General features: G+C 45.2%; 1 protein-coding gene across 3 annotated transcripts in view; it reads right to left on the bottom strand.

Annotated features, from left to right (window-relative positions):
• Positions 1-21,364, bottom strand: part of TMEM241 (transmembrane protein 241) — a 116,233-nt gene that overhangs the window by 40,840 nt on the left and 54,029 nt on the right. For 2 of the 3 annotated variants that reach the window (XM_073898409.1, XM_073898407.1), the window contains exons 11-13: positions 20,080-20,156; positions 6,195-6,264; positions 2,337-2,430 (exon numbers count right to left, since the gene is read on the bottom strand). In XM_073898409.1, coding sequence (XP_073754510.1) covers positions 2,337-2,430; positions 6,195-6,264; positions 20,080-20,156 — 241 coding nt within the window. The remainder of the gene's footprint in view (positions 1-2,336; positions 2,431-6,194; positions 6,265-20,079; positions 20,157-21,364) is intronic. The other variant, XM_073898408.1, reaches the window with a different exon arrangement.

The raw sequence follows: 21,364 nt of genomic DNA, 5'->3' as shown, positions 1-21,364 counted from the left end.
TGTGTGTGTGTGTGTGTGTGTGTGTGTGTGTGTGTGTGTGTGTGTGTGTATACCACATCTTCTTTATCCATTCACCTGTCAATGGACATCTTGGCTCTTTCCACAGTTTGGCTATTGTGGACATTGCTTCTAAGCGTATTTAAATAGCTGCTTTGCAGTCTTTTTCCACTAAGTCCTATGTCGGAGGACACTCAGACATAGCCCCTATTAACTGCATTTTTCCTGTGTATGGATCATGCTTTCTGGTTTCTTTGGATGCCCCTAACTTTTTTGTTGTTGAATACTGGACATATAATATAGGATAGCAACTTTGGATTCTGACTTTTCCCAGAGCACTGTTGTTGGTATTGCTGTTTTGCTTGTTTAGTAATTTGCCTGGACTAAGTCTATGAAATTAGTCTCCCATATAAGGTACAGTTGCTGATGTCCTTTACTCAGTTTTTTTTTCTTTTTATTTTTAAGCTTTTTCTGGCTTTCTAAAAGTCATCCCCATTTCTGCATAGCTTAGTGTTCTAGCAAAAACTAGTCAGAGGTTTTGTTCAAACACCTTCAGCCAGAAAGGCTTCTTCTCTCTGCTTCTGACTGTGTGTGGGCTAGGGAGCACACTCAAACTTCAGGCTGAAGTTTTTCATGCCTGCCCCAGCTTTTGCTGGCTCTCTCCCATCTCCTGTGTGTGCATGCAGGCTCTGCTGGCCAGGGACATGTGGGTGTTTTGGGCACACTCCCATCTCCGCTGCTCGTGCACACAGACTACGGTCAATCTGGGACACATGGAGAGCTATCAAGCCCCTGCTTGCTGTCTCATCTCCCTGAACTCCCTATTAAGTGCTCAGCTAGACCACTGGTCCATTGCTTGCCCCAAAGAGGACTGGAAACTCAAGACAGTGGAGTCACTGGCTCTTACCGATTTACCACTAACATGGCCGTTTTAACTAAAAATACTCCAAATAGAGTATTCTGGAAGCGGCAGCAAGCCTGCTGGTTTTCACAGCCTGCCCTGCTCTGGTTGAGATATCACACGGACAGAGCTGAGGAGGAGGGAATGAGAATGACCTTAGGTAAGACTGCCACAGGCTCACGTTGCTCCTACCCAGAGTTCTGCAGTTTTCAGGAACAAATGCTTGCTTTCTCAGTTTGTTGTATGCCTTTGGTCAATTTTTAGAGAGCTGAAATGGATATTTTTGACAGTCTTTTTCCAGCTTTCCAGTTACTTTCTGGGAGGAGGATTTGTCAACCTCCTCATTCCGTCACGCTGGAAGTCTGTATCTCAGCCACTCTTTACATTTTACTGTAATTAGAATTATTAATGCTATTAAAAAGCAGACCTATGGAGGTGAAAATATTACTGTGAAATGTTGTTTTTGAAGAAAAATGTTTGGTTTTGTTTTCTGGGAAAAAAATCAACCAACAAACAGAGATGACTCGAGGTACGACCTTAAATGATTATTTCATTAGGTTAAATTCAGAAATCTCATTTCTTGGGGCGCCTGGGTGGCTCAGTCAGTTAAGCGTCTGCCTTCAGCTCAGGTCATGATCCCAGGGTCCTGGGGTCGCGTCCCAGCAGGGAGCCTGCTTCTCTCTCTCCCTCTGCCTGCCACTCCGCCTGCTTGTGCTCTCTCTCTCTTTCTGACAAATAAAATCTTAAAAAAAAAAAAAAGAAAGAAAGAAATCTCGTTTCTCTGAAGCAGCACATAGGGCCTTGCAACTCAACTCTTTCACAGGCACAAGAGAAATGAAAGGCTCCGCTAGAAAAAAGTTAGTCCCAAAGCATTTCAGTCACGACTGAGCATGCCACAGCTGCTTTTTCTGCTCCTTATTTTCCTACCTCTCTATCTTATGCCTCAACCATGATCATCAGATATGCAACGGGCATTCTTATAATAGTCTGTTTTCTGAAGGCTTCATCAAAGTCCTCCTACCTGGCCATTTGTCTCTTCTCCTTTCTCCACCACCCCTGACAGACTTGGGCTCTGGGCACCCTCACAGCCCCGAGGAAGGAAGAGAAGACCTGCCCCATGTACCCAGGAATCCAGTCTCATGGAACTGGAGAAGACTGAAGAGATTTCTGGAGGCCAAACCTCTCATGTTCAGATGGGAAAATTAAGGCTCAGGCAAGTTAAGGGGATTATCCCTTCCAGGAGTGTGATAAAGATTACGTCATGCTGATAAAATCGGCAGAGGACCACAGAAATTGTCATCATTGAAGGATCAAGGCTCGGGGCCCATGACTGGAAATGACTTCATGAAGATCAGACCTGACATTACACATGCTCCAAAAACATTGGACATGAAGACTCCTGAGACTGATTTTTCCCCACTCCTTCACTCTTTCTTACCTTAGCAAAGAAAATCCAGGCTGCACACTGCCCTGGGGCCATAAGGCTTTTCAGCTTCACTGTGCTGAGCATGAGAAAGAATCCTAACAATCCGCTGGAAGGAGAAAATATTCTTTTGTTAGTGAGGCTTGTCTTCCTTTTAAGCAATAGCTATTTTCTCTTACATTTTACCAGTTTCTAATTATTACAGAACCTTGTATCTCATCTGGGTTTTCTAGTGATCTCTGGATTTAAAAACCCAGGAAGCTCTAATTTTCTAAGGAGCTATGATAAGAGTTCCACTGGGTAGCGGGCCCTGGGGGAGGGAGTATAGAAACTTGGGAAGTCTCTGACTAAATCATGAAAGAAAAAAAGTGTGGAGGACAATACCTCCTGCTCCCTCCCATATTATTTCTGGAGCTTGGTGCTTGCCAAGGTAGAACTTCAACTTTTTTCAAGCAGAACAAACTGCCAGAAAAAGACTTCCAAAGCGAAACTCACCATATGGGGACAAAGGGTCTGGACTGACTCCTGGGTTCAAGGTAAGAATCTGAAGGGGGCGGCTGGCTCCAGGAGCAGATGTCCCCCAAACCAGGCTGAGCTACACAGCTGTTATGCTTTGGGAATGATGCCTAAGCCCATGTGTGTGACCTGAGAGACCACGCCCCATGGGGAGTCCTAGCGATCTGGAGCAGCAAGGCACTGGCATAGGAGTGGACAGGGAAGTAGTGGTCTATGCTGGAACTATTTCTGAAAGCATCACTGTGTGGTCAAGGACAAAGCGAAGGGCACTCCAACAGAATGGTCACTCCTCCTTGCATTTGGAGGCTGGGCAATTGGGAGAGAATCCATGATAGAGGTTGACTGCTTGTCAAGCGGGGGCTTGAGTGTGACCTACTAGAAACTGAAAAGCAAGAGATATGACTGCAGTTGTACCCCAAACCACAGAGGCAGGTCCTATGAGCTGTAGCTCATTTGTACCTCCAGGGTCTCAAGTGCCACCCTGTCATCTCACCTTTATTACAGGCACTGCTGTGGGGCCCCAACTCAGATCATGAGCTCTGAGAGGGCAGGGCCCAATCTTGGGCTTCTCTGTGTTGTCCCCAACGGAGCCAAACATGGTGCCTTGGTCACGGTAGGTATGACATAAATATTTGACAGGTTTACTGAGAAGCAGGTTGGATTGAGTTAAACAGCTGTAAGGCCAAATTTCACAGAAATGTGTGCCTTCGCTTCATTAGATTAGGTTAGTTCACAGCCACATTCTTGGGGCAGGACCAAGGACAGGGATGAGGGATCCCTTGCATATCTTTCAGCCTGTTGGACCCTGATATCCTGCAAAGTTTGTTCAGATTTGCATCTGTAGTCATGGGAGGCTGGGCGGCTACGGATGAAGACAGTCAGTCATTCACACCCAAAAGGCAAGGAGGTCCAGTGGGTAAGCAGCAGGCTGGAAACTGAGTGACCTGGGTTGTGCCCACTGACCCTCGTGACCTTGACTCATCCCCCCTTTTGACCCTTTTTGTCTTGCCTCAGGTTCTGTGTTGTTAAAGCAGGAATATGCATAGTGGTCCTCATCCTATCTTAATGGAAATCAGAGACTTTCAGAACGGAAAGCCTCCCTAGCCCCAAATCTCACTTTATTAACAAGCAAACTGAGGAGCAGGCACAATCAGAATCCAGGTGTCCTGGTTCTTTCAAAGGTTCTCCACAGTGAAGATACCTTCTTGACCCAACAAAGACTGAGTGTCATGCTGCAGGTGCCCGCAGCCACTGCGAGGTTGGGAGCAGAAAGTAAGGTGGCCGGCGCTCCAGAGCTCCTGCTGGTGGCATCCACCCCTGCCTCCAGGGAGGTAACAACTTTGTAGGTGCCTGTGCTGCCTCCCATACCCCCTCCCCTCCGATCCCCCCCCACCTCCAGCCAGAGGAAGGGCATGATTCCATGTCCCCTTTCCCCTCAGCACAGACTCTGCTAGAACAGAGCCGCTCCCAGTCTGTGCCCAACACACTTGGGAAAGCATCCATGACTCCTTCCCATCCCTTTACTGGTATGTCTTTGAATCGTTTCCAAATTACTCACGGGTCCCTCTCTTTCTCCTTCCACACTCAGCTCTTCTACCCCTCGCTGTGGAGGCAGACCTTAAAAGCAATGGGAGGATCCCAGAAGTAAAAGAGCCCGGGTTCCCCGTTAATGTTTCTCGGGGTCATGGCTACCACCGTCCCCTCGGGCCTCCATGACTCCTTCTGAGTTCCTCCAGGGCCTCTGAAGGTGACAACACTTAGTCTGAGATATGGCCGTGGAGGAATCATGAGATGATGTGGGGAAAACGGATACATTCTTAAAAGAGGTCAAGCTTCATACTGCAGCCGGGGGTTGGGGGTGGGTAGAACGTAAGAGATTCCTAGCAATTCAAGCAACAATTGCCAAATCTTTAAAGTATAAAACCCTGATTTTTCATGCTGGGTTGCAAGAAAGTTGCAGATTAAAAGGGGCAGAAATGTAGCTAGACTATCGCCCCAAAAAGCCAGCATCAACGGGCTATGAACTATGGTCTCTGTTTCAAAGAACTGAGCGACGATTGTACTCCCCTCCGCACCGTGTTTGCTGGTGCTGCCAAAAAGCCTGACCCAAAGGGAAACAAGTCCACGGACACCAGAGGAGCACTAACACTCATGCCACCCGAGCCTAGCTAATGGGCAGCCCACAAGGCCTGACCAAACTGACAGGAACTGGGAAGACGAATTCTGTCAGTATCCTCCCGAAAGTTAGCTGAGGATGATAAGTGCCATTCTGAGGCTCCAATGCAAAAGCAAACTGTACAATATTGATTTTTTTTTTGTCCTAACACACCCCTATCAGAAACAGTTCAGAGCCACACACCAGCTTTTTGACTGTAAAGAACCACTGCCCCACAAGGTACCACCTTTTATGTGCGGGAAGAAGTGGTCTGGCTTAGCAATGGCTCATGGTCTGTGGACATTTTAGTTAATTATAGTCAAACGGAGCAGATAATAGTAATGGCCATCATTTACTAGGCCAGGCGAGATGCTTGGAGCTTACACACGTTATTTAGTATACGTGATCAGCCGGGAGGGGTATTATCTTTCCACTTTACAGATGAGGAAACTCGACTAAAGCTCGGGAGAACCAGGATAGCTTGCCCAAAGAACCAACACATTAGCAAGCAGCAAGGCTTGCACTCAACCCAAGACTGGGCTGATAGGGTGGGAAACCCTATCAGAACACACACCTCGAGACTATCACAGAAGCCTTTCCACTTCTCAGCACGAGAAAGTCAAGCAACGTGGGAATCATGGCTAGAAAGGAGTAGAGGGTGGGTCTGCACTCTATGTATATGTACCCATCTTATTGGTCTCGGTACCTCCCAAGGCCCCGTAGTAAAGGTCACTTTGTTGTCTAGATGTCGCCTAGTCACTGGTTTCCAAAACCTGTTTCTCAGGGCCTCAGGATTTAGTCAAGGTTTTTGGGAGGGCGCCCTTTAGCGACAAAGCAGGGGCCAAGGAGGAAGCTGAACGGGTGCAATTCTGGACCCAAATCTTCCCTTGAACTGAACCTGATGCATCATTTTATACACTGAAGTTCTGTTTAGGAATGGCTTGTGGAGAGAAAAACAGTGCAGGGTTCTTGGCTCTTCTGCCCTTTCCAAAGAACTTCTGTAGGACACAGGTCCCCCAGGCCCCAGGCCAGCCCTGAGCACCTAAGGATGTGGATGACAACCCGTGGATGGTCGAGGGAGCAGCTTCCTGGCCCGGCCACCACTCTCTTCTGCCCTCATCTGGATAACCAACCGGCAGTGACCCTGGAGTTGATGAAGACAGACAAATTAATAGGGCCAGGGGTTTATGGGTTAAGCTTACCTGGCACAGCAGCTGCCATGGAATCTGTAGAAATACAGGAATGGGAAGTCCGGGACACTGATGAGATCACCTAAGGGGCATAGCAACGGTGAGACAATGGGTCCCCACACGCCCCATCCCCAGCGGCCCAGGGAAACACAGGCGAGGGTCTTTAGCACAGCCATCTGAGCACTGAGCTGCCCGGCAATGAATTCCCTCTGCCATCCCCAGGATTTCTGTGTTAGCGGCATCATTTTAAAATAATAGGGTGATGATCCATAATGCCCAGTTAGCGAGAATCTGCCCTGCACAGGGCCCTACGCTAAAAGCTCTATGTACGACATCTCTTTCAGTCCTTGTAATAACTCTCTGGTGTTTTAGTATCCCCATTTAACTGGTGCTCAGAGAAGTTAAAGGATGTGTCTAGGATTGCACAACTCTTGAGCTGGGAAGCCGGAATGTACACGCCCCAGTCACTCCAAACCCTACAATCTTTCCTCATCACCCGGCAGCCATCCCTGCCCAAGGCGGAGTGTAGGAAAAAAAGAATCTTTTTTTTTTTAAACATTATTCTATTCTTTTCTGCTTTATGTCTAAAAAAAGATTGTGAATGCATGTCTCTGACATCTTTTTTTCATTTGGTGTTTAATTACTGCACAAATGGCGCAGGGGCCAGACCGACCAAGCTTACTCATTTGGGTTTAAGGTCCAAAGGGTACATTTATTTCTAGTGAAGTAAATTCATTCTTTTAGTTCCACTTGGTGCAAGAGGAAATAATCACACATATTGGCTGCTTCCCTCTCTGGAATTTGAACTTGGTCACAAACAAGAAGTCAGGAGATTAAAAAAGCAGAAAGCCTTCCAAAAATGTCCAGAGAAAAGGAATTAAGCATTTCCACAGCAGATAGCCTAATCCTCCCAAATCTGGAGTTTCTGAGACTCAGGAGGAGCCAGACCTTCGGACCCCCAGGCCTCAGTCTGTCTCCCAGATCCGGATGGACCGGAGCAAGAAAGGCTGATCTTCCTAAGTTATAGGGACTCACAGTGTGCTACCTGCATGTGCAACATACAGTTGGTAATTCCTTCATCACTGCACTTATAATGAAGAGGGTTAGAACAAGACACAACGGGCTGCTACCCTTCCTCAGAGACCGAACTGATTTCAATTAATTCAACCACCTCTTGGGAAGGAAAGGCCTGAATTTCATCTCCTTAGAGGGTTTTTTTTTTTTTATCACGACTATTGTTTTGTTTTGTTTCGTTTGTGCATATGTGCGTGTGCTTAACTACAAAGGGGGAGGGTCTCTTGGGATCTGGTTTTCGTGCAGCCCAACCAGAGGTTCAGAGCTCTCGCTTTCTTCCTGCCACGACTCCCCTGACCGCTTCCACTGTCTACGCGGGCCGGCACTGGTGGAGGGGTTTTGCAAATGACATCATCAGGCTCAGTGCGGGAAGAGCATGATTTCTGCGGGAGGCCCTTTCCGCACAGAAGTGACAGTGAGGTAACCCGGGGGCATCCCAGCCCCAGAGGGCGACCAGAGCCGCCCCCCCATGCAGGTGGGCAAAGTGACAGTCCATGCAGGGTTTCGCCCTCTCTGGCCGCTGTGGTTCTTGGCCCCCTTCCAGTGTCCCTCTCAGTGCGAGGGCACTGGCCGTACAGGCCGTGTGGTGAGGAGGAAGGGCAGAGAGGAGATGAGCTAAGTGCAGGACCTCGAGATTCCTCGGGCGCTGCTCCTCTCTGCACCCAGGCTCTCATCAGAACAGGGTTCGCGGGGCACTGGCAGCCTTCCCAGCCCAGCGTGGGCTGCAGGGGGGGGGGGCTCTGACGAGCCATGGGGTGGTGTGAGGCGGGCTGGAAGGCAGGAAGATGAAGGAAAAACATCACGGTCCTAGGGAATTTACCGGTTACGTGATCACCTTCACCGAAACCCTGAAAACGGAGCCTATAAATTCCTGACAGAGAGAACGGCTCACCATTTATCTTTGAGCCATTTCTAAGCCTACACGTTTCCCACACAGTACTTAGTTGACGCTATGCCTGTCTCTCCTTGTGTAACCACCAAGTCCCTGAGCGGAGGGACTCTGCCTCACTCATCTCATATCCAGGGCGTTGGGATCACCCCCGGCATAGGCTAAACCAGCAGTATACCTGAAAGCACCTAAATCTTCTTGCTTCCCCTGCAGAGAACATTCCCCTTTCCAGCTGGCTCTGCTGGTCCTTCATTTCAAATGTGCCCCAAATGCTTCCCCTCTGATGCTGGCAGCCTGGCTCCTCTCTTCCCCCAGTTCTTCAATAAGGAGGGTGCACGCCAACCTCTACCCGGCAGAGGTTAATGACCATACAACCGATGGCCCCGATGACAAGGCAGCGTGTGACTGGCTGGCCCAAACCCGTGAGAACTCAGTCCAAGAACCTGAAAAATTGGTAAGGGTGCTGAGAAGACAATGCTCCTGCACCAGCTATCAGGGAATGCACAATTTCAGCACAAATTACGTAGCCCAACAGTCGTGAATGTGTTTTGTGGCAGCAACACGCAGCCTTCTACAACACAGTCCTCATTAGGCCTTTGCTTTTCTCTTCAGTTTTTACTTAAATTGCAGTTAGTTAAGACACAGTGTCATATTCGTTTCGGGTGGACAGACAGTGATTGGACACTTCCAGGCATCACCCGGTGCTCATCACAGCATGACCCTTTCTGCTGACATTTCTGAGTGAGGGAGTGAATCCAATTTCTCTGAAGATCAAGGCATGAAATTCCCACGGTGAAGAGTGTGGTCCAATCTTACCACATTCAAGACTAACTGATATCTGAACATAAAGAAAACTTCCTCTCACCAGATTTTAGCCCTGGGAACCAGCAGGAAAATGGAAGGTCAGTTCCAAGAAGTAATCAGCGCTACTTCTTTGTCTCACACATGAGTACACACCAGGTGACATGGTCATTTCTGGGTCCAGTTCCTGTGGGTCCCTCTGCTCGCTGGGTCCCTGAAATTCTCCCTCTTGAACACACAACAGAGGGGGCCTGATACAAAGATGAAATGCAAACTTGCAAACAGAGGAAGAATTTCTCTTCTCTACTAGTGCTTAAAATGGTCCAAGGGGAAGCAAGGTTCCAAGGTTCTTGAAGCCTCTGTGTGAATCATGAGGTTGAACAAGAGGGGGAGGTAGATTCCATCCACCAAGGAGCAAATGCAGTGCTCGAAGAGGGAAATGTGGCAGGGTCTGCACTCAGGATAAAGAGAACTATCTACCTGATCCTTACCACCATCTCCCAATGCACTCCCAAGCCTGGGACCCAAAGGGCCATATCTGCCTCTACAGAAACACTTATCTTTCTAGTCACTCAGGAATAGTGAGAAGGGCAGCTTGGTCAAGAGCACTATCAAGAAACCATGCAGACTAGCTAAAATAAGACTGAACACCAAGGGCGCCTGGGTGGCTCAGTTGGTTAAGCGACTGCCTTCGGCTCAGGTCACGATCCTAGAGTCCCGGGATCGAGTCCCACATCAGGCTCCCTGCTCAGCAGGGAGTCTGCTTCTCCCTCTGACCCTCTTCCCTCTCGTGCTCTCTATCTCTCATTCTCTCTCTCTCAAATAAAAATCTTAAAAAAAAAAAAAAGACTGAACATCAAATGTTAGTAACAATGTGGAGGAACTGGAACTCTCAGACATTGCTGAGTAGGAATGTAAAATGGTACAAACGCTTTAGGAAACTGGCACTTTCTTAAAAGTTAAATGTACATCTATTCTAAGACACAGAAATTCTATTCCTAGGGTATTCATCCATGAGACATGAAAACCTAAGTCCACAAAAAATTCTTGTATAAGAATGTTCGTGGGGGGGAGGCACCTGGCTGGCTCAGTTGGTAAAGTGTGTGACTCTTTTTTTTTTTTTTTTAAGATTTTATTCATTTATTTGACGGAGAGAGACAGTGAGAGAGAGAGAGTAGGGGGAGTGGGAGAGGGAGAAGCAGGCTTCCACCGAGCATGGAGCCCAATATGGGGCTCAATCCCAGGACCCTGGGATCATGACCTGAGCCGAAGGCAGACGCTTAACCGACTGAGCCACCCAGGCGCCCCTAAAGTGTGTGACTCTTGATCTCAGGGTTATAGGTTCGAGCCCCATATTGGGTGTATAGATTACGTAAAAATAAAATCTTTAAAAAGAAATTTAAAAAAGAACATTCATGGAAGCTTTATTCATAACAGCTAAAAACTGGAAAAAGTGCAAGTGAACATCAGCAGGTGAATGGATAAACAAAAGGTGGTATGTTCAGACGCTAGCACCCTACTCAGTAATAGAAGGGAATCAATTAGTGAAACAGACAACAACCTGGATGAATCTCAGAACACTACACTGAATGAAGAGCCAGACACAAAGGAACACTTGCTGTGTGCTTCCACTTATACGAGGCTCTAGGATAAACAGAATTTAACTATGGTAACAGAAATCAGATCTGTGGTGGCTTTGGTGGTGGATGAGAAGTGAATAATGAGAAAGGGGCATGACGAAACTTTCTATAGTGACAGAAATGGTCTGTATCTTCAAGGCAGTGTAAGCTACACAGGTGTATACCTTTGTCAAAATTGATCAAGCCATACACATAAGATAGGTGCAATTCATATACATAAATTATACCTCAATAATTTTTTTTTGAGAGAGAGAGTGTGCACATGCAAGCGGGGGTGGGGGGGGAGAAGGGGCAGAGTGAGAGGTAGAAAGAGAATCTTAAGCTGACTCCATGCTCAGCGTGGAGTCTGACATGGAGCTCGATCTCACGACCCTGAGATCATGACCTGAGCTGAAATCAAGAGTTGGACACTTGGGGCACCTGGGTGGCTCAGTCAGTTAAGCGTCTGCCTTTGGCTCAGGTCATGATCCCAGGGTCCTGAGATCAAGTCCCCCATCAGGCTCCCTGCTCAGCGGGGGCCTGCTTCTCTATCTGCCTACCGTTCCCCCTGCTGTGCTCTCTCCTCTCTCTCTCTCTCTCACAAATAAATAAAATCTTAAAAAAAAAAAAAGAGTTGGATACTTAACCAACTGAGCCACCCAGGCACCCCTATTCCTCAATTTTTTAATGTTTTAAAAGTATAGGGCTACTGAAAGGGGTCCTCTAAGCAAAGAGAGAGCCTAAAAGTAACACAGACCAGAAAGGAACACAGACAATATACAGTACAGTCACCTTACAGGCAATACAATGGCACTAAATTCGTATCTTTCAATAGTTACCCTGAATGTAAATGGGCTAAATGCCCCAATCAAAAGACACAGGCTATCAGATTGGATAAAAAAAACAAGACCCATCGATATGTTGTCTGCAAGAGACTCATTTTAGATACAAAGACACCCCCAGATTGAAAGTGAGGGGGTGGAAAATCATTTACCATGCTAATGGACACCAAAAGAAAGCTGGGGTGGCAATCCTTATATCAGACAAATTAGATTTTAAACCAAAGACTGTAATTAAGAGATGAGGAAGGACACTATATCCTACTTAAAGGGTCTATCCAACAAGAAGATCTAACAATTGTAAATATCTATACCCCTAATATGGGAGCAGCCAATTATATAAGCCAATTATTAACAAAAGCAAAGAAACACATGGACAACAATACAGTAATAGTGGGGGACTTTAACACCCCCCTAACTGAAATGGACAGATCATCTAAGCAAAAGATCAACAAGGAAATAAGGACTTTAAATGACACATTGGACCAAATGGACTTCACAGATATATTCAGAACATTCCATCCCAAAGCAAGAGAACGCATATTCTTCTCCAGTGCCCATGGAACATTCTCCAGAAGAGATCACATCCTAGGTCACAAATCAGGTCTCAACTGGCACCAAAAATTGGAATCATTCCCTGCATATTTTCGGACCACAGTGCTTTGAAACTAGAACTCAATCACAAGAGGAAAGTCGGAAAGAACTCAAATACATGGAGGCTAAAGAGCATCCTACTAAAGAATGAATGGGTCAACCAGGAAATTAAAGAATTAAAAAAATTCATGGAAACAAATGAAAATGAAAACACAACTGTTCAGAATCTTTGGGATGCAGCAAAGGCAGTCCTGAGAGGAAAGTATATAGCAATACAAGCCTTTCTCAAGAAACAAGAAAGGTCTCAAATACACAACCTAACCTTACACCTAAAGGAGCTGGAGAAAAGAACAGCAAATAAAGCCTAAACTCAGCAGGAGAAGAGAAATAGTAAAGATCAGAGCAGAAATCAATGAAATAGAAACCGAAAGAACAGTAGAACAGATCAGTGAAACTAGGAGCTGGTTCTTTGAAAGAATTAACAAGATTGATAAACCCCTGGCCAGACATATCAAAAAGAAAAGAGAAATGACCCAAATAAATAAAATCATGAATGAAAGAGAAGAGATCACAACCAACACCAAAGAAATACAATTATAAGAACATATTATGAGCTAATATATGCCAGCAAATTAGATAATCTGGAAGAAATAGATGCATTCCTAGAGATGTATAAACTACCAAACTTCCTGAACCAGGAAGAAATAGAAAACCTGAATAGACCCATAACCAGGAAGGAAATTGAAGCAGTAATCAAAAATCTCCCAACAAACAAGAGCCCAGGGGCAGATGGCTTCCCAGGGGAATTCTACGAAAGATTTAAAGAAGAATTAATACCTATCCTTCTGAAACTGTTCCAAAAAAGAGAAAATGGAAGGAAAACTTCCAAACTAATTTTATGAGGCCAGCATTACCTTGATCCCCAAATCAGACAAAGACCCCAACAAAAAGGAGAATTACAGACCAATATCCCTGATGAACAGGGATGCAAAAATTCTCACCAAAATACTAGCCAATAGGATCCAACAGTACATTAAAAGGTTATTCACCACGATCAAGTGGGATTTATTCCTGGGCTGCAAGGTTGGTTCAACATCCACAAATCAATCAATGTGATACAATACATTAATAAAGGAAAGAACAAGAACCATATGATCCTCTCAATAGATGCAGAAAAAGCATTTGATAAAGTACAGTATCCTTTCTTGATTAAAATGCTTCAGAGTGTAGGGATACAGGATACATACCTCAATATCATAAAAGCCATCCATGAAAAACCCACAGTGAATATCATTCTCAATGGGGAAAAACTGAGAGCTTTCCCTGTAAGGTCAGGAACACGGCAGGGATGTCCACTATCACCACTGCTCTTCAACATAGTACTAGAAGTCCTAGCCACAGCAATCAGACAACAAAAAGAAATAAAAGGCATCCAAACTGGCAAAGAAGAAGTCAAACTCTCACTCTTTGCAGATACAATACTTTATGTGAAAAACCTAAAAGACTCCATCCCAAAACAGCCAGAACTCATACAGGAATTCAGTAAAGTGGCAGGATATAAAATCAATGCACAGAAATCAGTTGCATTTATATACACCAACAACAAGACAGAAGAAAGAGAAATTAAGGAGTCGATCCCATTTACAATCGCACCCAAAACCATAAGATACCTAGGAATAAATCTAATCAAAGAGGCAAAGAATCTGTACTCAGAAAACTATAAATTACTCATGAAAGAAATTGAGGAAGACACAAAGAAATGGAAAAACATTCCATGCTCATGGATTGGAAGAACAAATATTGTGAAGATGTCAATGCTACCTAGGGCAATCTACACATTCAACGCAATCCCTATGAAAATACCATCCACTTTTTTCAAAGAAATGGAACAAATAATCCTAAAATTTGTATGGAACCAGAAAAGACCCCGAATAGCCAGAGGAATGTTGAAAAAGAAAAGCAAAGCTGGCGGCATCACAATCCCAGTCTTCAAGCTCTATTACAAAGCTGTAATCATCAAGACAGTATGGTACTGGCACAAAAACAGACACATAGATCAATGGAACAAAATAAAGAGCCCAGAAATGGACCTTCAACTCTAAGGTCAACTAATCTTCAACAAAGCAGGAAAGAATGTCCAATGGAAAAAGACAGTCTCTTCAAAAAATGGTGTTGGGAAAATTGGACAGCCACATGCAGAAGAATGAAACGGGACCATTTCCTTACACTACACACAAAAATAGACTCAAAATGGATGAAAGACCTAAATGTGAGACAGGAGTCCATCAAAATCCTAAAGGAGAATACAGGCAGCAACCTCTTCGACCTCAGCCGCAGCAACTTCTTCCTGGAAACATTGCCAAAGGCAAGGGAAGCAAGGGCAAAAATGAACTATTGGGACTTCATCAAGATAAAAAGCTTTTGCACAGCAAAAGAAACAGTCAACAAAACCAAAAGACAACCGACAGGATGGGAAAAGATATTTGCAAATGACATATCAGATAAAGGGCTAGTATCCAAAATCTATAAAGAACTTATTAAACTCAACACCCAAAGAACAAATGATCCAATCAAGAAATGGGCAGAAGACAGGAACAGACATTTTTCCAAAGAAGACATCCAATGGCCAACAGACACATGAAAAAGTGCTCAACATCGCTCGGCATCAGGGAAATCCAAATCAAAACCTCAATGAGATACCACCTCACACCAGTCAGAATGGCTAAAATTAACAAGTCAGGAAACCGACAGATGTTGGCAGAGATGCAGAGAAAGGGGAACCCTCCTACACAGTTGGTGGGAATGCAAGCTGGTGCAGCCACTCTGGAAAACAGTACGGAGGTTCCTCAAAAAGTTGAAAATAGAGCTACCATACGACCCAGCAAACTGCACTATTGGGTATTTACCCCAAAGATACAAATGTAGTGATCCAAAGGGGTATGTGCACCCTGATGTTTATAGCAGCAATGTCCACAATAGACAAACTATGGAAAGAGCCAAGATGTCCATCGACAGATGAATGGATAAAGAAGATGTGGTATATACACACACACACACAATGGAATATTATGCAGCCATCAAAAGGAATGAAATCTTGGGCACCTGGGTGGCTCAGTCGTTAAGCGTCTACCTTCGGCTCAGGTCATGGTCTCAGGGTCCTGGGATCGAGTCCCACATCGGGCTCCCTGCTCCGCGAGAGGCCTGTTTCTCCCTCTCCCACTCCCCCTGCTTGTGTTCCTGCTCTCGCTGTCTCTGTCTCTGTCAAATAAATAAATAAAATCTTTAAAAAAAAAAAAAGGAATGAAATCTTGCCATTTGCAACGACATGGATGGAACTGGAGGGTATTATGCTGAGCGAAATAAGTCAGTCAGAGAAAGACATGTATCATATGACCTCACTGATATGAGGAATTCTTAATCTCAGGAAACAAACTGAGGGTTGCTGGAGTGATAGGGGGTGGGAGGGATGGGGTGGCTGGGTGACAGACATTGGGGAGGGTATGTGCTATGGTGAGTGCTGTGAATTGTACAAGACTGTTGAATCACAGACCTGTACCTCTGAGACAAATAATACATTATATGTTAAAAAAAGAAGAAGAAGAAGAAGAAGAAGCAGGAAGGGAAAAATGAAGGGGGGGAAATTGGAGGGGGAGATGAACCATGAGAGACGATGGACTCTGAGAAACAAACTGAGGGTTCTAGAGGGGAGGGGGGTGAGGGGATGGGTTAGCCTGGTGATGGGTATTAAGGAGGGCACGTACTGCATGGAGCACTGGGTACTATACCCAAACAATGAATCATGGAACACTACATTAAAAACTAATGATGTAATGTATGGTGATTCACATAACATAACAAAAAAATAAATAATGTAAAATAATTAATTGATTAATTAATTAAAGTACTACTAAATAATTAAGAGACAAGCGAAAAAAAGAAGAGGTGAAAAGAAACCGAAAGGAATAAAGCCCTGCTTTAAAATGTCAGCAATTGTGGGGCATCTGGCTGGCTCAGCGGGTAGAGCATGTGACTCCTGATCTCAGGGTTGTGAGTTTGAATCCCACATTGGGTGTAGAGATTACTTAAATAAATAAAACTTTAAGAAATTTTAAAAAATAAAATGCCACCAATTGTTAACAGATCCTTCATAAAAACACTGCATCCATGAGTCCTGAGAACTTACTGTGTCTTAACTGGTGCAGGTGTGGGGAATCAGGAACATGTTCTCCCTGATACTCAGGCCCTGCCATGGGCATTCTAGATGAAAAGTGTAATAATCAAGTGGGAAAGACTAAGGATTGTTCTAACTTAAAAACAGGCTAGACTACCCATGGGTCCAATGAGAAAGCTAACAAATTGGAAGGAGCTGTCCTATCACAGCAGTCCTCAAATACTTCTGGAGAAGAGAGATTTTCCTCCAGTGTTTTATTTGCTTAAACTTTGTAATTGTATTCCGCTATGAGAAAATATCATCAGGACCCATCAAAGAGTTGAGGGTAATTGACTTAGGTTTATAAAGCCGAGAAAAACTGATCCTCCAGTACTCTTCTAGATTCTGAGCTTCCATCATCTCAGGAATCTCATCTTTACTGTTCCTGAATGCTCTTTGAAGCAAAAAGGCAGTGCTTACAGTTGCTCTGGTTGTGCACTGCACAATTTCAAAGCAGAGCACTTTAGCTAGATCACGACTGTAATGTGGCAGCACTGAGAGTTTCTAAAAGTTAAAGCTGATCAAAATTTACACAGTCTCTTTTCATGTGGATTGCACAAGCAGCTTCCCTATTCTAGTCAGGATTGTTTTGCTACTCAACATTCCTGACCCAAACAGGCCCTTAAGGACCAGCCTGTTGATAGTAAGGTTTCAAGTCAAAGGCACTCCACTGACCAGAGGTGAAAAGAAAAACACCCATATACGTCTTTAAGGCCCCTTGGCACACAATTTGTAAAAGTTCTAAGAAAGTGACAAACAGGATCACAGTGACCACATGCAGAGCACCTTCATACACACAGAAGTAGGTGTGATTTTAAAGTGTTTCCCTGGGATGCTCATGGGTTAGAAGCGGGACTTGGTGCTGGTACAGATGAAAATCTTCGGCTTCTTCTGGAAGGTTGCCACCAGTTTGTACAGAGCCCCACACCCACCTTCACCAGGGCCGCTGCTGGAGTCTGCTATGATGGCTGCTGAAGCCTGAAGGCCTACCTGAACCCTACAGCTTTGGGGAGCTGGGAGCCTCAGCCACCTACAGCAAGGGAGGCCACGGCTACCTCAGCTATTGCCACCAGGGTCACAGCCAGTCTCACAGGCCAGCAAAATCCTTCTCAGGAGCCCATCTTTGTTTACCTGGCCTCTTCAGAGACAATCATCTCAGCGACCTGAAAACTGCAACACAACAAACCTGCATCCAGGAGTCCTTCCACGGAAGTGTACCCAGTCTCTCTCTGATGAACCCCACAGGCTTTACAACTCCCTGAGCTGCCCACCACAGACATATCAATCATTCACCATACCAAGCGATCAAAGCCTGCAGAAGGAATGGGACTAAGCATCCGATGTCCATTCTTGTTTTTTAATATAATCTGAAGGAAAATTAATCTTTGTAAACATCTTTTTCTGGTATAACTGAGTTCCGAACAAGTTCTCAAATAAGAATGATTTTTTTATCCCCTATACATTTTTTTGAGAGAGAGAGAGAGTGGGAGGAAGGGTAGAGAGAGAAGTAAAGAGAGAGAATCTTAAGCAGGCTCCAAGCTCAGCACAGAGCCCAGTGTAAGGCTTGATCTCACCACCCTGAGATCATGACCTGAGCCAAAATCAAGAATCAGATGCCTAACTGACTGAGCCACCCAGGTGCCCCATGTCCCCTATACATTTTTAAAAATTCAGTGGTTTTTAGCATATTAAGAATTGTACAACCAGCATCATTACCAATTTCCAGAACATTTCATCACCTCAAAAAGAATCTGGGGCCTATCTTAAATTACTCTTCTGCCCAGGCCATTCTACGACCATAGGCTATTGACCACTTTGTGTGCCCAGAGAGTAAGTAAGTGCCCAAGATATTCTTGCATTGGCCTAAAAGTTTAGCAATAAGTCAGGGTAAAATGTGGGAATGCTGGCCAAACTATATATACTATTGCCAGCAACCCTGTGCTCAGAAACTGGCAGAAAAATGCCCCTCAAACCAAAAGGAGCTCCAGGGGAGCCTGGGTGGCTCAGTCAGTTAAGCATCTGATTCTTGATCTCGGCTCAGGTCATGATCTCAGGATTGTGAGCTCAAGCCCCGCATCACGCTCTGAGCTGAGCATGGAGCCTGCTTAAGATTCTCTCTCTCTCTCCCCTCTGCCCCTCCCCTTCTCCCTTGCATGTGTGCACAAACGCATGTTCTCTCTTTCAAAAACAAAACAAAGTAAAAACAAAAACCAAGAGAAGCTCCAAAAAGAAATTTAATAAAATCGTATAAAATTATTCACTCACTCAGAAGACTTTATAATAAACTGTAGAATCCCTAAAAAAGAAGCATTTAAAAAGAAAAACCTGGGAGAAGGGTCAGGACCTAAACTCCGGTGTCTCTGCTACACACCTCCCCTCCACCATCTTGGCCACATCCCTTAACTGCTATGGGCTTCAATTTCCTCATTTGTAAAAGGTGGTGGCAACTTGGATAATCACTAAGATTCCTTCCAGCTCTGAGAATTATGAGTAACAAACGAACGAGCATCACCTCTTAGATGAAAGGCAGAGTGATTTATTTAGGTGAGGATTTGTCACCCAGATCCACCACTAATCAGTCAGGGAGCAAAGGAGCATGCAAATCAAAGCCTTTCCAAAGGCTTTGAACAAAACACAGTTGCAAGGGGGAAGGTGCTTCGGGGGCTCGTGAATATCTCTTGGGTGGCAACCACCTGACTGCATGAAAGAATGACAAGAGGCACACTCAAAGGCAGACAAGCAGCAGCTTGGGTGAGCAGAAACAGGTAGGGTTCACACCATGGGCGTCATATGATTTTTATTTTACAAAGGACAGGTTTTCAACACGAGAGTGCAGAGGGCACTCAGCAGCAAACCTTACAGTCGGAAGATAACCCCGGGCTGTGGGAATGGGCAGAAAATAGCAGACGTGCATCAGTGTGGGCAAGTGTAGAATAATGCTCTGAGAAAAAAGTAATTCAAATTATCCTCATGAGACACGGGTTCAGATGAGTCATATACAAACCAGAAACACTCCGTCACTATCGACAGTTTTCTCAGGAGACTAGTTCAAATAATCCGAAGCAGCTAAAGGTACCAACAGAAAGCGCTCATTGTTTTGGGCACAACAGGAACTAGAAAGGGCTTTAGAAATAACCCAGGTCACCTTTCTCATTTTAACTGAGACTCTGAGGGCTTGGGAAATGCCTTATGCCCAGCAAATGGCCAACAAACATGAGTTTGAAGGAGACTGACCAATAAAATGTGTAGTTCCAGCCATACCGCATGCAGATACTATTTTGTTATATTTGGCATCAACTTCAAAACCTTTCAGAGTAAAAAACCACAAAGGAACAGAGTATTGTGGGCAATTCCTGAATCCGAAAAACAACTCTAGAGTAACCGAGGCAGCCAACAGGGCAAAGGTAAGCTTTAAAACTCGACTTCCTTAATCTGCAATTATGAATATTGCATGATCACATATGATAAAAATGTGTGAAAGGATGTCAGTCAGCAGTAGGGTGAATCTGAACTTTTTCACCAAATCCTTTTACACTAGGATTGAAGCAATTCTGGATGTTTGAAGAAGGAACTTTTAGAAGAGGAGAAGGCAAGCACTAGTTTATCCAGCAGATAACAAGCCTGTCTGGACAGCTGAGGCCGCACCAGATGAAAACACAGATGTCAAAATTTAAGAAGGGATAAGTATAAATTCATGGGCGATAAATCCACAATGGGTCATTGAGATCAGTTTCAAGTACGTGGACAATGCCTAACCCCAGTGCTTCCATCCTGGAAGGCAAATCACTCTCCTATAAAATGTCCCTCAGAGATGCAACTGGGTCAGAGCACTGGGTTGAATGGGCAATATAAAACAAGCAAACTGACTTACCTGTGGGATGGGATGCAAGTGCCAGGAGCACCACACTGAAAATGAAACAGCAGAGCAGTGAGGAAGTCTTCCCAGCACTGAGGAAACAGCAACATACAATTCTGTCCATTCTGCTCGGAAACAGTGAAATTTGCCTAAGAGCAGATTAGCTGCACCAAATGGTTTCACTCATCAGTGAGAGGGTGAGATCTCCTGAGATGCCTCAGGTTTTAGCAAGAGGGTTGACCGCACCCGTGATGGGCCAAGGACCCACACCCCACCCCCAGGCCAGCTGTGTGGCCATTATCACCACACCTAATTTGCCAAGAGTACGAGTAAGCTAAACAAAGCCAACTTGGAATTACAGATCAGCTGCAACCGAAAAGCCAGCTGTCGAGTGTGAGCTAAATCTGTCTGCCATAAAATTAACTCTGTAGAAGGTAAGCTAAATTTCCAAGAAGACATCCCACAGAATGATCCATCCCATCCACCATGTGCCTGGAAACTACCTGGACTGATTTGCAATGGAAGCCGAAAAGGATGAGGAGAAGGAGGAGTGTTCCTCTGATGCTGGCTATGTTGGTCCTTCCTCTCCAGAAGCTTCTCCCATCTCCCAGTACCCGCCCACCATGCCTTCACACTGCCCTGGCCCACCTTCTACACCTTTTCCATCACGACTCCATGCCATGCAGGCAGCTATCTGGTTAGAGGTTAGGAATACAACTTTTTATCCAAGGATAGGAGGGGATTTTTTTATTTTTAATGCTAGACAGCCTACTCTGGTTCTTAATGCTGGCTGGACACCAGAATGGCCAACACCCCGGCTAGAATCTCTAAGGGCAAGAGCCAAGCTTCAGTTGTTTTCCTTTGTTACAGCCCCAGGGTGCTCTAAAGGGCACCGGGATGGAGAACCACCAAAGTCTCTAGTTGGTGACATTATAGGCGGTGTGGGGGACAGTTTGAACGGGGAAGCCACTGTTAGCTTGACAGCCCTGCCCCCTCCCTGCTCCGGGGTTAAATCCTTGCACCATTTCTGTTTTTCTCAATCTCTTCCTTTGCTCTGCCCCTCAAGTACTGGTTCTCCGATGACTCAGAGGAGCGGTGTCATGCAAAGAGGCAGGAGGTGAGGAGGGTCAGGAGAGAGGCAATGAAGAAGAGCCATGTGTTAGGTCATTCAGAAGTTGTAGGTTTGTAAGACAGGCCTTACAGGTAGCTACAAAAAATATGCACACTACAAACTAACCTGGAGATGTTCTGTCCTTTGCTTGCCATCTCTTCTTTCTTTGGCAAACACAGACCCTGTACA

Source organism: Callorhinus ursinus, unplaced genomic scaffold, assembly GCF_003265705.2.
Source record: "Callorhinus ursinus isolate GAN/ISIS: 27379988/994484 unplaced genomic scaffold, GSC_fseal_2.0 scaffold11, whole genome shotgun sequence".
In the NCBI taxonomy this organism is placed as follows: Eukaryota; Metazoa; Chordata; class Mammalia; order Carnivora; family Otariidae; genus Callorhinus; species Callorhinus ursinus.
This window is presented reverse-complemented; position numbering and strand designations above follow the sequence as displayed.